We start from the raw sequence: 16,222 nt of genomic DNA on the forward strand, positions 1-16,222 counted from the left end.
ACCATAGCCTGTATCTTTTTCATAAAATGTGTAAACACTGACTGAGGAGTAGACAACACAAACTGCTTTCGAATTGCAGCTGCTGGGTGGCTGGCTAGGTGCACTCACTAGCTATCTGATGAGCTTTTGTGCTCCAGCCTGACAACCTGTGTGAGTCAAAGTCTGTGCCTTAAAAAACAAAAATGATTATTTGTCACAGACCTTAGTGGTTCCCATCATGTATTAGACACATGAACATCAAAATTAAGAACCCTGAGGTCCATGGTATTGTAATACCAAATGGATAATTGTAGCAATATTTCCCCCTAATCTTTGTAACAGCTTTTTCTATATTAGCACACCGTATTTATCACTTTACTGCACAATGAACCCACAGGGGGTGCTAATTGGTCATTAATTAAATTTTAGCCTTTCAACACTTTTGTATTCTCCAGTGGCTTTATCTGCAGTGGAGTATACAGTGTGGCCTTTTAAACTGCCGAAAATTCACGTCAGCTTTACCGCTGCCGTGGATCTAAGACAGGTGAAATTCAGCTCCAGTGAACACCATTTTAGGGTTGGTATAATTCCTCGTGACCGAAAGTTTCCAGGCTTGGAGCAAAGCCTACATGTTGGAAAAATGCTCAGTAAAGTATACTTTAACATGACAAAACATTCTGATAAACCAGATTCCTCGTTGAAATAGAATTTGATCGCTTTGTCGGAAAATTTTAGCGCGTCATGGCAGTTCTTCAAAAAACCATTAACATGTTGGAATGAACTTTCTGAAGTCCATCATTCACTAATGAAGCTATTTTCAAACTTAGTTTTCTCACTGGAAGAATCTGTTTTACCTTCTGCTCCCCTAGTGAAGAGGTTAATTTTAAATTCCTCATGATGAACATGGTAGCACTGAGAAACTTGCTGAGTATTTTTCAAAATGTGTGGCTATTTCTTCAAAGCTTAATAGATGTATTTCACCCTACTATAAAGGATTTTGAAGCAAATACAATTTGCCTCAAGAAATTGCTAAACAAGTAAAATAGTGAGATAAAGGCTGGTGTCAGAACTCTGGAATGTGGCCTCAAGATTTTGAATGCAGTCCATTCCGTCGTAACAATTCTATTCCACTAATGACTTAATCAGAACTTGCCAGTGTATGTAGCTATTAAGGAATGAGCACATGCATGTTCAAGATATCTCTAACAGTGTTCAGAAAATTTTTTTTATATTTTTGTCTATTTTTCATTTTTAAACAAAAATGCCCCTTAAGTCCTTTAAAATTATTAGAATCTCAGTATGAAAAAAGCAACACCTAAGTTATTGCTAATTTTTATTCCTTTGTACTGTTTTCAGATTTATCAGTTATAAGCTAAAGGTGACTTTGATTTTCATAGTAGTTGTAGTAGTTTAGTATGTTTTTATGTTGTAGCAGTTCAGAAAGTTTTTTCATGCAATGTCATGTTTGATTCTTATAATATTGACTGTGAGGCAGGCTGGAAGTTTTCTGATATTATACACAAGGAAATTGAAACTTAAAAAAAACAAGTAATTTCCAGAGTTCATAAGCACATATCAGACCTGATCACATAGTAGGTGCTTAATAAATGCTGGGTAAATGAATGAATGAACGAAATAAGCAATGAAGAACTGCTTCAAATTCTTTGTTGTATGAGGTCATATATAAATACAAGACTACAAAGTAACTAAAACATGTCTTCTAACTCAAAATAGTAGAGATAAAAAGAAAACAGACTCAGGGAAATTCACCATGATGATGTCTGTCATTATTAAAAGGAAAGATAAACATGTTAAGTTATGTAGACTGCTCGCAGTCACAGCCCTGTAAACAGATGTGTGATGCATGATTGCCAATTATTAAACGCCAAGAGCTTGGTGCTTATCATTAGTTATATATGTGCTTAAGTGAGCCAAAAGAGAAAAAGTAGAGCAGTTCTCACCCCCCACATAATTGGAAACCACTTTTCCTTCTGTCTGGCTTCAGAAACACGTTTCGATTTCTGTGAGTGAGACGATGACTGTTCTTTAACTGGTTTCAAGTCAGCTTTTTCCTCTGATCTGAGAGGTGGAGTTAAGTGTGAACTGCTTAAGAATGCACTGTTTTCTGTTTAATTTGGCTGCAGAAGATGGGATTCACTGAGCTCCGTCTGTTCAAATGAACTTTAAGCAACAGCAAGCAAAACATTGGTACTTCTCCCTGCACACGTAATAGAAATGTGTCTGGTGAAAGAGACAGCATGGATATAAAAACCAGGATTACCTAAGGAGGGCAAGGCAGGAATGGGAACAGCTTCTTATCTCTTACATTGGCTCCTCCGAAGCATTAAAGGATTGTTGGGGAAAGTGAGCCTCTTTTTTATTAGGGAGTATTGGAAGGAAAAAAATAACCTCTGAGCTCTGATATCTGGAATTCGTCTTAAGACTGTGTTAAAAAATGTGCACCACCAATTCCTACTCCCCCACAACTGCTATCATTAATGGGTGACCAGCCTTTTTCCTCGTAACCTAACTGTTAATGCATTTAATTAGTCCTTCCAGAACAATTTGGATTATTACAGAATTTAAAAGCGTCTGTGAATTATAAATAAGTTTAAAGTTCACATTTCTCTTTTGAACACCCAGTAAAGAGTATTAATTTTCAAGTCATTAAATAAGTTATATGACAGAGGAGTGAATTTAATGTGGGGCTGTTGATTAAAAAAAAAAAAAGTATGAGAGTTTAATAATATAAGTTGCAGCTTTTCTAAAATTGTTGACATTTCTGTTGAGAATGAAAGGAAGCAGTTGCATAATAATGCATAATGGTTTATTTAGAATGACCATATCCTTTAGCAGTTTAAACCATTGCCTTAAAATTATATTGTGTAATTTGGTTAGATGATTTCAAATTTGATGATATAAAATTGTTACTATGATGGCACTGGGTTATCATGACAAATACCCCTGTTACCTCTGTCTATTAAACACACATTTCAAAATGTTGTCCTCTTTGAGTAGTACCTAACTTCTCTTAGCATTTGCACACACCTGTATATTTCCCTCGGATTCTCAGTTTACCTTAAGGTGGCTCAGGTAGTTAATGAATGAAAAAAGCACTGTGAACTCTGTTTAATATGAAAGTTCACAACTGCTTCTCTAGCATGCTGGCAGAGATGAAGAATCATTTTAAGCCAGGGGAGAAAATAACCTGGAAATTTGCTTTGATCTCATATTTTAACCTATTGTTCCACACTTAAAAAAATCATCTACTAAATGAAATTATTTTGATGTTAAATAATGCAATGATTGTACTGCTAGTGTTTTAAGGAGAAGAGAGGTAATTTTAAAATTAGATGCTTAGCTTCAGAATTACATAGCGAAAGATACTTGTTCCCAGGTTATCTGTCTGGAAAGACCCAAGATAATATCTTATGTATGACAATTTAATACTTGAAACATAGTCAGCTTGGATTTATGAGTCGTTAATTTTTAGATATCACCAACTATTTATATTTTATTTTCTTAATGGCTGAATATACAACTATGAATCCTTAAGGCACTGTATATTTCCGTTGGGCCAATCCTTAAAGCTAATATTCCAGTGGTTCCATTAAAGGAAAGAAAATGTTAAAATATATTTATTCTATGTACATAGAAGCTTACATGTGGAAACATAAATACATGCAACACATAAATCTTTGTGTTTACATATGCAGCTTTTCTTCCAGCGATGATAGGTGCCCTAGAAATATTCACTAATCTTTGCAACACCCCAGAGGGTAAGTAGCAAGAATTATTATCTTCATATTGCAGGTGAAATTCCTAGGTAGGGGCAGATTAAATGACTTGGCCAGGTCACTCTCTAGGTCACTTAGGAAGCTAGAAATAAAACTCCAGACTCTTGACTTTTAGTTCTCATTCTGAGTCATTGCATTCCTGAAAACAGAGGGACAGACCTGTCGGTATTTGTGCTGCTTTTCCTCATTTGAAAAGGAACCATTGATGTAAATCCTGTCCCTGTTCAGGAAACCTTGCTGTGTGGCACTTGCACACACATGATACTGACTCCCCGAAGGGCAGTTTAGAGCATAGTCTGCCGTTACAGTGAATGAGCTCAGGTGACAAAAGTATATCAGTAAAGCCAGCTTCTCGCGGGCGCAGCCCTATGAAGAACTAAAAGTATTGGGAGTTTCCATAACTTCAGAGATTTGGATATTTTCTTTAACATCTATAGTGATTCAACCCGCCTTGTTAGTTGACTTTCTCTCTAGTAATTTCAAATTGCCCATATCGTTGAAGTCAATATTCTAAAAGGCTTGGCCCCTGCCCTCAAGAAGCATGTACCTTACACTTACTAAGATGTGCTTAATGGTACAAAATATGCATTAGCATTGCCCCAAACCTTCCTGCACATTGTCTCTTCTCCTTCTTTGATGTTATTTATTTTTTTTTTTATTAGCTACCTGGGTTAGACTTAAGCTAAAGAGTGGCTGGGACCCTCAGCATTTCTCTTTCACCATGGCAGGCTGTAAACTGGGAATATCAGGCCCCCATTTGGTCACCGAGCAGCCCTTCCTGGGGTATGCTTGTCTGTCTGTCCCCAGCAGCCGGGATAAAATCACATGCAGTCTTTACTCTCTCTCCTCCTCAGGTTGGCACATGATGGGCTGGTGGCTCATGTCAAGGTACTTTGTGCTCTGGTGCCTTTTTTCTGTGGAATACCTCCTTCTAGTATGACTTCACTTTTCTGTTAGTGAGCACTTTCCCCCATAAATATGACCGAACAGGTGTTGCTCTGCCGCTAACTGAGTTTCCAGCTGTCATTCTTTGACATAGACCCGGCAAAATCTGTTGTTTCGTCCTTTTCGGCAGACTAGAGAACCATCAAGCCTGAGATGGAGGTCTTCCTTGCAGGATATGGCAGTTTTGTTGCCAGAAGATGGTCGGGAAAGCCTGGCTGGCTAACAAAGGCAGGCCTTCAGCAGCTGGGTGTAGTTCCAGTTCTGCATCCCCTTTGGCAGGAGCACAGAGGCTGCTGCAGTGTGGCCAGCCAGCAAAATTAGGAAATAAGAACCTCTTTTATTTACTCAGGCTGCTGAATCATGGGCATTCCTGTCTGCTTGGAGAAAAGTCAGGCGGCTCTACTTTCCACTGAAAGTCTCAGGAGTGTTTGAGACTTTCATCTCCGAGTGTTCACACACTTGTTTTAATGTGCTTTATGGAAATGGTGAAACTCAGCAAGTACAGTTGCTGTAGAAAAACATCTGTACTAACTATGCACACACATTTGCATCTTTAAATAGACTTTTAGGCTGCGAAGCTGGTTTTCCAGCGAAGTTTTTTTTATTTTTTTTTCCGGCTGTAAGAGCTATAGCTGTCCCAGAGTCGGCTAGCGTGAAGTGACTGATTCCAAAAATTAAAATTTAACATGGACATGTTAAGTACTTCACATTGAAATGCAGGAAACTTGCCATAACACAGAAAGACATTCCTGTAAGTAGCACTTAGTGGGTGCTGAAGGGAAAAAAAGTTCAAGTTGATTCAGAAACCAGAGTTGAAAGAATCCTCCATAGTTTCTTCCATATGAAAAAAGAACTTGAGATTGTTTAAAACTGTATTAGCCGTTTCAACCTAGTTTGCATTGTGATTGCCAAAAAGCTTAAGTTAATGGGGATGGGCAGCTTTCAAAGACTTAGGTGGACCTCAGAGAATGTTGGCAACACCACCACCACCACAGACGTCTTGGGAGAGTTTGATACCCTTGGAGCATGGACCAGCCCCACTGGGAGTTTAGTCAGTGAGTTCCTTGTGTGTCCCTGGGAGAATAGGTCCATTTATAGTACTAGCAAGTGAGTTTTTTACAATTTAGATTTTAAAACAGAAATCAGCCTTTCATGAATCCTTTATTTATTTTTCTAAAAGTAGCATTCCCTGTTCAAACTTTTTACTTCTGCTCAATCTATTCCATCCCTCAGCCCAAGCCTTATGAATTCTGTTGTTGATTCCATATATTTCAATTATAAAGACACAATATCTGTGATTATCACTTTTTTTTTCGCCAAAGACCAAGTAAAAGGGACAGGAGAGAGAGAGGAGACGGTTTCCAGCTCCCCTGAATCCTACTTTGAGTAAAAACGTGATTCTAACCCTCAGCTCACTTGACATGTAGTTGAAATTTACAAGTTTAAGACAACAGTTATGTAATAGATATAGTCAGGCATGGCTCACAGACCAGAACCTGATTTAAGCATGGTGTCAGGGATTGCACACTATTCATAATGGTCTATTGCTCTATAATTCTTTGTGCATTTGTATAATAATATATCATGCCTGGACAAAATCTACAATTTAATAATAAATTTACTTGCTAAATTTTCAGGCTCACTAGTTATATTCTTCCAGTCTAGATGCATGACAAATTCTGATTCACTGTTTTCCCCAATTGCACAAATGAGATGATGTCTTTGGAAATATTTTTAAGTGAAACAACAGGATATAAGCTTAAAAGATAAATGTGAAATATGGTAGATTTTTACCTAGAATGCTGAGAAAATTTAATAAATAGTAATTTTTTCAGTTAGGGGAAATGTCTTAAACTTTGGTTTGTTTTAGGGAATACCAGCTTTAGGTGACTTATAATATTTTAAGGGGAAAGCTAGAATCATCGAGTTTTTTGTTTTTATGTGTTTAAAATTGTCTGTCTATATGTTAGGTAGTGACTTGAGTTTATCCACGTATGTTCTCTGTATGTATTCACCTTTAAATTTAAATCACACCCACAATTATCAGACCCTTTCTTATGCTGGATTATATGTTGGGTTATAGACTCATATAAATGAGGATGCAAAATCATGAGGTTTTCAACTTGTATTGCGAAGCTTTGTTGCAGTGGGCAGGAATCCAGGAATGGTGTTTGGTTGTTTTCTCAGAGTTAGATGGTTGCCATCTGGCATTGATAGTGAGATGGTGTTGTCATCAGTTTCTAGATGCAGGAAAGGAATGATCCTCATCTGTTTCCTGTGGATAAGCAAGAGGTTGATAATCTAGCAAAATCTTGTTACCTTAAAGAAAGCAGACATGGAATTTGTTTACATAATGCTTGCCAGTTTCTACTTTTATGTTAATAATATAGCTTGCTAGGTAACTTTAGCTTTGAAGAATTTAAAAACTTATTTGATTGTATGCTAACTGAATATTATTAGAATGTCCTAATAATGTTCTAATTGAACCTCTTTTTCTAATAGAATCACTATCCCCACCAGCTCTGCTCTGCTGTGTGGCCTTTACTTGTCTGCATTTATGAAGAATCTTGCTCTTTTGCAGAGTGAAAAGCTTTTACGATTTTTCCTGATCTTGAATGATAGATTGTTTTGAAAAGCAAAAAAGAAGTTTCAAAACCCATTGGAGAAGGTCTTATTTTCCACTTGGATGTTAAGAGAGCACAGAAGTAAGAATACACATTTGCTAAGGACATAGTTAAAAAGCCACCTAATATGAGGTAGGGTTACTTTATGGATAGCTTGCTAAGGTTATATCTGGCTTTCAGTCTTGTTTGTCTTCTCTTTGTTACTCATAAATCTTTCAGCATTTACCATAATCATTTATCACTTTTCCTGTTTCCAGTTTTTCACAAGTTTCTTTGTCTCTGCTCACCTCAAAGTGCAGGTCCTGTTTGGCTAAGGAAGTTCATGCTGCTGAAGCTTTTACAAAAGGAAGAAATGGTGGGCCACCTCTTGAACTTTCCAAACAAAATACACTGTTACAATCTGGCCCTTGTGAAACTCTCATTTTTTCTTGATCCTGGCTGATCCTTGCTACATGTAATATCAGGCAATACCCTTCTAACATTTAATAATCCATTTTCTGGCCTATGGTATTCGAATCTTTCAGTTATTGAAGAAATCCTAGTTGTCTTTCATTACACAGACGTAATTATTATTGTGTTTTCTGTCTTCTTTCATGTGCTTACTTTTTAATATTTTTTTGCTGAAAGCAATAAGGTCTGTATCAATAAGAACCCCATAAAAGATTTTGGTCTTCAGAATTGCCTTTTTATATAAAAACAAGCAAAATGCAGAGGGAATTTTTTATTAAATATTAGACATCTGGGTTGACTGCATTAATTTTAAATCATTCCTGTAATATTTCCTCTTTTCATTTGGCTCTTCAGATGCTCACACAATATGCAAATCATTTTACAATGAATACAAAAGAAACATTAAATATATTAAAATCTGCATTTTAATAAAATTGTCAATGTGTAATATATACCTTGCTTCTAAGGAAGAATGATAAAAAGTAATAAAAGTATAATTTAGACATAGAACTATTTAATATCTTTTTGTATTTTACAGCCCAGTAAAAAGTAAATGTAGAATAAAAGCTTTGGGCTCAGATTTTAAGTATTCCACTCAAATATTCTCTTCCCTATTTTTCTTCCTGAAAGGTTGTAAATGGTCCAGCTATGTGTACTTGTTGAAATGGTACAGTAAACTCGTTCTTGAATTCTCAGTACGTAAAATGGAATGTTTCATTGCTTCTCATTTCAGATGGAGTGGATGTTGAAGATGATCCCACTTGCTCTTGGCCAGCTTCCTCACCATCCAGCAAGGACCAGACTTCCCCTAGCCATGGAGAAGGGTGTGATTTTGGAGAGGAAGAAGGCGGCCCTGGACTCCCATATCCATGCCAATTCTGTGACAAGTCGTTTAGCCGCCTCAGCTACCTAAAGCACCATGAGCAGAGTCACAGTGACAAACTGCCTTTCAAATGCACCTATTGCAGTAGGCTGTTCAAACACAAGCGGAGCCGAGATCGCCATATCAAACTCCACACAGGGGACAAGAAGTACCACTGCAGTGAATGTGATGCTGCGTTCTCCAGAAGTGATCACTTGAAGATCCACTTAAAGACTCACACGTCCAACAAGCCATATAAATGTGCCATTTGTCGCCGTGGCTTCCTGTCCTCTAGTTCCTTACATGGACACATGCAGGTTCACGAGAGGAACAAGGACGGTTCCCAGTCCGGTTCCAGGATGGAGGACTGGAAGATGAAGGACACTCAGAAGTGCAGTCAGTGCGAGGAAGGCTTTGACTTCCCGGAAGACCTCCAGAAGCATATTGCCGAGTGCCACCCTGAATGCTCCCCAAATGAGGACCGAGCAGCCCTCCAGTGTGTCTACTGCCACGAGCTCTTTGTAGAGGAGACCTCCCTCATGAACCACATGGAGCAGATGCACGGCGGGGAGAAGAAGAACTCTTGCAGCATTTGTTCTGAGAGTTTCCACACAGTTGAGGAACTGTACAGCCACATGGATAGTCACCAGCAACCCGAGTCCTGCAATCACAGCAACAGCCCTTCCCTGGTCACGGTGGGCTACACCTCTGTGTCCAGCACGACTCCAGATTCCAACCTCTCAGTGGACAGCTCAACCATGGTGGAAGCTGCCCCGCCAATCCCAAAGAGTCGAGGGAGAAAGAGGGCTGCCCAGCAGACCCCTGACATGACTGTGCCCTCGAGTAAACAAGCAAAAGTTACCTACAGCTGTATTTACTGCAACAAGCAGTTATTTTCAAGTCTGGCAGTTCTGCAGATTCATCTGAAAACTATGCATTTAGATAAGCCCGAACAGGCCCATATTTGTCAGTATTGCTTGGAGGTATTGCCCTCACTCTATAACCTAAATGAACATCTTAAGCAAGTGCATGAAGCTCAGGACCCAGGTCTGATTGTTTCTGCCATGCCCGCCATAGTCTACCAGTGTAACTTCTGCTCTGAAGTTGTCAACGACCTCAACACTCTTCAGGAACACATCCGATGTTCTCACGGATTTGCAAACCCTGCAGCTAAGGACAGCAACGCGTTCTTTTGCCCCCATTGCTACATGGGGTTTCTCACTGACTCTTCCCTTGAAGAGCATATAAGACAGGTCCATTGCGACCTCAGTGGCTCCCGATTTGGGTCTCCAGTGCTTGGGACTCCAAAAGAACCAGTAGTAGAAGTGTATTCTTGTTCCTATTGTACGAATTCTCCAATATTCAACAGCGTTCTTAAACTGAACAAGCATATCAAAGAGAATCATAAAAACATTCCCTTGGCCCTGAATTATATTCATAATGGGAAAAAATCCAGGGCCTTGAGCCCCCTCTCTCCTGTGGCCATAGAGCAGACATCTCTTAAGATGATGCAGGCAGTGGGAGGTGCGCCTGCACGTCCGGCTGGAGAATATATCTGTAATCAGTGTGGTGCTAAGTACACATCCCTAGACAGCTTTCAGACTCACCTAAAAACTCATCTGGACACTGTGCTTCCGAAATTGACCTGTCCTCAGTGCAACAAGGAATTCCCCAACCAAGAATCCTTGCTGAAGCACGTTACCATTCATTTTATGATCACCTCAACGTATTATATCTGCGAGAGTTGTGATAAGCAGTTCACATCAGTGGATGACCTTCAGAAACACCTGCTGGACATGCACACCTTTGTCTTCTTCCGCTGCACCCTCTGCCAAGAAGTTTTTGACTCAAAAGTCTCCATTCAACTTCACTTGGCTGTAAAACACAGTAACGAAAAGAAAGTCTACAGGTGCACGTCTTGCAACTGGGACTTCCGCAATGAGACCGACTTGCAGCTCCACGTGAAACACAATCACCTGGAAAATCAAGGGAAAGTGCACAAGTGCATTTTCTGTGGCGAGTCCTTTGGCACTGAGGTGGAGCTTCAGTGCCACATCACCACTCACAGTAAGAAGTACAACTGTAAGTTCTGCAGCAAAGCCTTCCATGCCATCATTTTGCTGGAGAAACACTTGCGGGAAAAGCATTGTGTGTTTGAAACCAAGACTCCCAACTGTGGAGCAAATGGGGCTTCTGAACAAGTGCAGAAGGAGGAAGTGGAGCTGCAGACCTTGCTGACCAACAGCCAAGAGTCCCACAACAGTCATGACGGGAGCGAAGAAGATGTGGACACCTCGGAGCCTATGTATGGGTGTGACATTTGTGGGGCAGCCTACACGATGGAAACTCTGCTGCAGAACCACCAGCTCCGAGACCACAACATCAGACCTGGAGAAAGTGCCATCGTGAAGAAGAAAGCCGAGCTCATTAAAGGGAATTACAAGTGTAACGTGTGCTCTCGAACCTTCTTCTCGGAAAATGGCCTACGTGAACACATGCAGACCCACCTAGGCCCTGTCAAACACTACATGTGCCCTATTTGTGGAGAGCGGTTTCCCTCCCTCTTAACTCTTACCGAACACAAAGTCACCCACAGTAAGAGTCTCGATACTGGAAACTGCCGGATTTGCAAGATGCCTCTGCAGAGTGAAGAGGAGTTTTTAGAGCATTGCCAAATGCATCCTGACTTGAGGAATTCCCTCACAGGATTTCGCTGCGTGGTCTGCATGCAGACAGTGACCTCCACCTTAGAACTCAAAATCCATGGGACATTCCACATGCAAAAGACAGGGAATGGGTCTGCGGTTCAGACCACAGGGCGTGGCCAGCATGTCCAAAAACTGTACAAGTGCGCATCTTGCCTCAAAGAATTCCGTTCCAAGCAAGATCTGGTGAAACTTGATATCAACGGCCTGCCATATGGTCTATGTGCTGGCTGTGTGAATCTCAGTAAGAGCGGCAGCCCAGGCATCAACATCCCTCCCGGCACGAATAGACCAGGCTTGGGCCAGAATGAAAATCTGAGTGCCCTTGAGGGAAAAGGCAAGGCAGGGGGACTGAAGACTCGCTGCTCTAGCTGCAACGTTAAGTTTGAGTCTGAAAGTGAACTCCAGAACCACATCCAAACGGTCCACCGAGAGCTCGTGCCGGATAGCAATAGCACACAGTTGAAAACTCCGCAAGTATCGCCAATGCCCAGAATCAGTCCCTCCCAGTCGGATGAGGTAACTTGCCTTTTTAATGTTTGCTATTTAACCTCCTCAAGAAACTGTCTCCACTTTACATTTACACTTTCCTGGCTTTATTCATTGACATGTGCCAAGAGATGCTTAGATTGAAATGCACTGTTTTTTCCCCCCTAGCCATTAGCTAGCAATTACTTGCTTCTTGATAAGCAGCATTTTGGCTTGAATGGTGCAAAATAGGACTAATTCCAGTCTCCCTAGGATATTGTCTTCTCTATGACTGAAGAGACCGGCGCTCATGCCAACACCACTGAGATCTGGAATCTCAGCATAGCTTCACCGCGAGTTGAAATCCCCAGCTATGACTTGTGTGTATGGCAGAGAGATAATGACATAAAAGTAAGATACTATGAGCCAACGTGCTGGCTTAGGGTAAATTAAAAAGAATATATATATTTGTGGATAACAAATTGGGTAGACATGGCTTTTTAATGCTGTGTTCTCGACCCTCACTGTTTTTCTTTGTCTTCTGAGTAGTGGGGAAAATATTTTCTCACAACAGAATTTTCTAAAAGCCCCTGTATTTATTAAGCACCACATGCCCAACGTTCCTTTTAAAGGCACCAGCCCAGCGTCTTCGCTCTCTGGGTTTGGGTTTCAAAATTAGTGGGTTTTTTCTTAGTTTGTATAGTTTCATGTGTTCTTTGCTACAATGAGTACAAAAAACAAGTTCATTTACAATGAAATAGTTTTCCGATTGATCATTCCTTGGAGCTGAGCAGAGGTTGGCTCACTTTGTTATAACTTCTTTGTGGTTTATCACCTGGTTTCTAATAGTTCTTTCCACTTCCCTACCTGCCCCTATCTGGAGATCCATCCAAATGAAAACCCCGGGGAGATCCATCTCCTTTCAGTTTGGGGTCACTGCATTTTCCTTATCTTGTCTCTGCATTCACACCCTCTTGGAGGCCCCCCTGCATCTCCCTGCAGATAGCCATCAACCAGCTGGTAGGGGAGAAGTGGAGGACTAACACAGAGCCCATCCTTGTAAAATGTGGCATCTGCGTGACAGGCAAGCTCCCAAACTTTGAGGCTGCTTTCGTTTTTCTCCTGCTCAAGTAAATCTGCACCTTTCTCTCATTTAAATAAATGAAGTCCTTTCAAACTGATGAGGACAGCTGGAAGAACATGGTTTTCATAATGGCTCATGCCTCATGTGTTGGATCAAGTAATTTCTTTTGAAACAAATATTGGTAGTTATAATCATATGAAATGAAATTTTTTTCAACTTTTAATTTCAAAAATGTTTAAAGATATGGAAAAGATAACAGGATGACACAATGAGCATGTGTTTATGTATCTATATCACAGATTTACCAGATAGAAACATTTTGGCACGTTTCTCTCTCTCTTTGAAACCTTTTTTATTAAACTGAGCGACATGAAAGTAAGTTTCAGATATCATGTTATCTCCTAAGAATAAGGACATTTTCCTAAATAAACATAATATCATTAGCTAAGGCAATTAACTAAATCAGCTAAAGAAATTAAGTAAATCTATAATATCTCTATAAGAAGTCCATATTCAAATTTCCCCAGTTGTCCTGAAAATGTCTTATTTTTAAAGTGCGTATGAATGAGAATTAAAAAAAAATTTTATGCAGAAAATTACTCCTCTCCCCCTTTTTTATTTTGATATGCTTAACTGGTATAGAGGAGTTTGTATATTCATGTTTAATTTAAATAGCATATAAAGTTGATTTGAAATAACTATTTGTGTGTATGCATATGTGTGAGTGTGGTGGTATGTGTTCATTTAAAAGCAAGCAAAACCAGGTTCCTGTGTCTTAGTGGATTGTTTGTGGAAAGGCATATGCCTATTTCTTCTTATCGTCTCCCAGATGCTATTTTCTGATATTTCTAAATTGCTAGATATATTATAATACCATTTGAAGTGAAATATTTTTAAAAGGAAGGAGAACATATTTACACATTAATTTGGTTAGAGTTACTTGATTAGAAGAACATCTTTAAGGGATGGTCAAGTCTTTAATTATGCCTAAAATCTTAAGATAATTATAAGGTTTAACTACATCCTGCACATACATAGAATAATATATGAAATATTTTTTAAAGTACTTTTTAATTGTAATTCTTATGGTAGTGTTTTGTTAATACCTAGCTACTGAGAGTTAAAATGACTCCTTATGCAGAAGGCAACTTCTTTATTACACCTGATTAATAAGACCTTGTAGCAATGCCCTTAATTGAGCAGATACTAGGATTCAGTTGTACATGTTTCCTTTGTCCTCAGAAGTTCACTAATTTATTCAAATTTTCATCATTGTTATTATTTTTCTTCATTATACTGTTTAAGTCATAAAATTTTATGTGCCCACTTCCTTTCTGAAACTCTCTACAGTTAAAAGTGTACAGTAGACCATAATATTTGGACTTGACATAGAAAATTATGTAAACATATGTAAAGTTTTACCAAAAGAAGCCTATAAATAATGTGTCAGCAAGAAAAAGACATATAATAAATACTAATTTGTTTACATTTTTTGTTAGCTGAGTTATGCTTCTGTGACTTTTCATTATGAGTAATGTGTAAATTTTTCACCAGTGTAGGTAAACGAGAAATTATTACATTAAGTCTTTGCCAAAAGACAGGTATGCCACGTGGGAATAAATTTTATATCAAAAAGAAGTATGACGTCTGTTTCTATTGACTTAGATGTCCTAGGTAGGAATTGAAGGACTTAGTGATATAGGTGGTATTTTCATCTCTTCTTGCTGAGGATTGAGACATCAGAAGAGAAAAGAAGACCACAGGAGGTAATAAAACCTGGATACATAGAGATCGTCAAGAACAAGATTAAATTTTTCAGGACTATGACTTACAATCACATAAAGGTATTGGTAGACACTGGAATGCATCTTTTAAAGACTGAAAAGAATGTTATTTCGTCAAGACTAGGTTACCTATTTAAAAGGGATTTAGGTATAATCTAGGGAAGGATTAGTACTACATAAACTCCTACAAGCCAAGAAGTGGATGAAAGACAAGGCATGTGACACAAAGGAAGGCTCATCATAGGTAGCTGTCCTGTAATGGAGAAATTTGGAGTTGAAGACAGATCTGAATTTGAACCCCATTTCTTCTGTGTAATGCTTTCTGAATTTGTGAAAAATGTGTTCTTTGTGCCAAAATCCTTTGATTATTAATCTAAGTTTTATGGAGCCTTTGTTTAGGATAAAATTGGGGGTGGCCTATTCATTTCCTTTTGCTCCTCAAATGTTAAGTATGATCTAAATTTGTGCATAGCCTACAATGATTCCATAAATGGTAGAGAGAGTTTGAGACAGGAAGAACACTGGCCATCCAGCTTTTTCCACATATGAAGCATCTTGCAGAGTTACTGACATTTACTATGTGTTGAATAAATGTTAGTTCTTTTTCTGGTGTTCATTGACACTGGCTTGGCTCTCTGGTCAGGTGCTGCCCATCTGGACCTCAAAATGTTGTCTCATGATGATACTGGAAGCATGTGTTCTTCTCCTCCATTTCTACAGGACTGTTTGTAGCCAGGTGTCTCTGAGAATTATTTACTCACGTTTCAATTCACACCATCCCCATCAGTCCATTGAAATTACTCTTGCAAGGGTTACCAGTTATCTCCATGTTGCTAGATGCACATATAGCGCCACAGAATCAGAACTAGAAGGGACAATGCAGATCATCTGATTAGGCTGCCTTATTTTACAAACAGCAAAAAAGGCCCAAATAGATTGGGATCTGTCTAAGATCACACAGCTAGTAACTGGTAGACAAGACGCTCTGAGAAGGCAGGTCTCTAACCCCAGGTTCAAGATTCTCTTTTCACAATTCCACTGGCAGTTTCCTCTAACTGCAAATTCATCCCTGTCCTTTTCATAAAATCCTCGCAGTAGTGCTGTCTTATTTTGTCTTGTCACTCACTTCCTCCACCCATTGCAAGGAATCTTCTGCTTCCATCAGTTTCCTGCAACTGACTTCTCTAAGGTCTCTACTGACCTAATTGACCAAGAATGCAAAACTTATTCTAGTTTACTTACTGCTCTACTTGTTACTATTGGCCGTTCCCTCTGCATTGAACTTCTGTCTTCCCTCCTGGTTCCCTTCATACCTCTTTGGATGTTCTGTAGCCTTCTGCTTCCTCTTCCTGCTCCTGTAAGTTAGTGTCCTCACTGCTACTTTCACTCTGCATGTACTTCATCCACTCTCATGGCTTTAATTACCACCTTTTACGGACAACTCTCCAAATGGTGTCTCCAAAAGACAGGAGGAAACTGGCGGAAATATTCTGTATCTTGATTGTGGTAGTGATTACATGATGG

General features: G+C 39.2%; 1 protein-coding gene across 1 annotated transcript in view; it reads left to right on the plus strand.

The window, feature by feature from the left end:
* Window positions 1-16,222, plus strand: part of ZNF521 (zinc finger protein 521) — a 271,562-nt gene that overhangs the window by 103,999 nt on the left and 151,341 nt on the right. The window contains exon 3 of the mRNA XM_046672103.1: window positions 8,529-11,881. Within this exon, the coding sequence (XP_046528059.1) occupies window positions 8,529-11,881 (3,353 nt within the window). The remainder of the gene's footprint in view (window positions 1-8,528; window positions 11,882-16,222) is intronic.

The sequence above is a fragment of the Equus quagga genome, chromosome 9 (assembly GCF_021613505.1).
Source record: "Equus quagga isolate Etosha38 chromosome 9, UCLA_HA_Equagga_1.0, whole genome shotgun sequence".
Classification (NCBI taxonomy): Eukaryota; Metazoa; Chordata; class Mammalia; order Perissodactyla; family Equidae; genus Equus; species Equus quagga.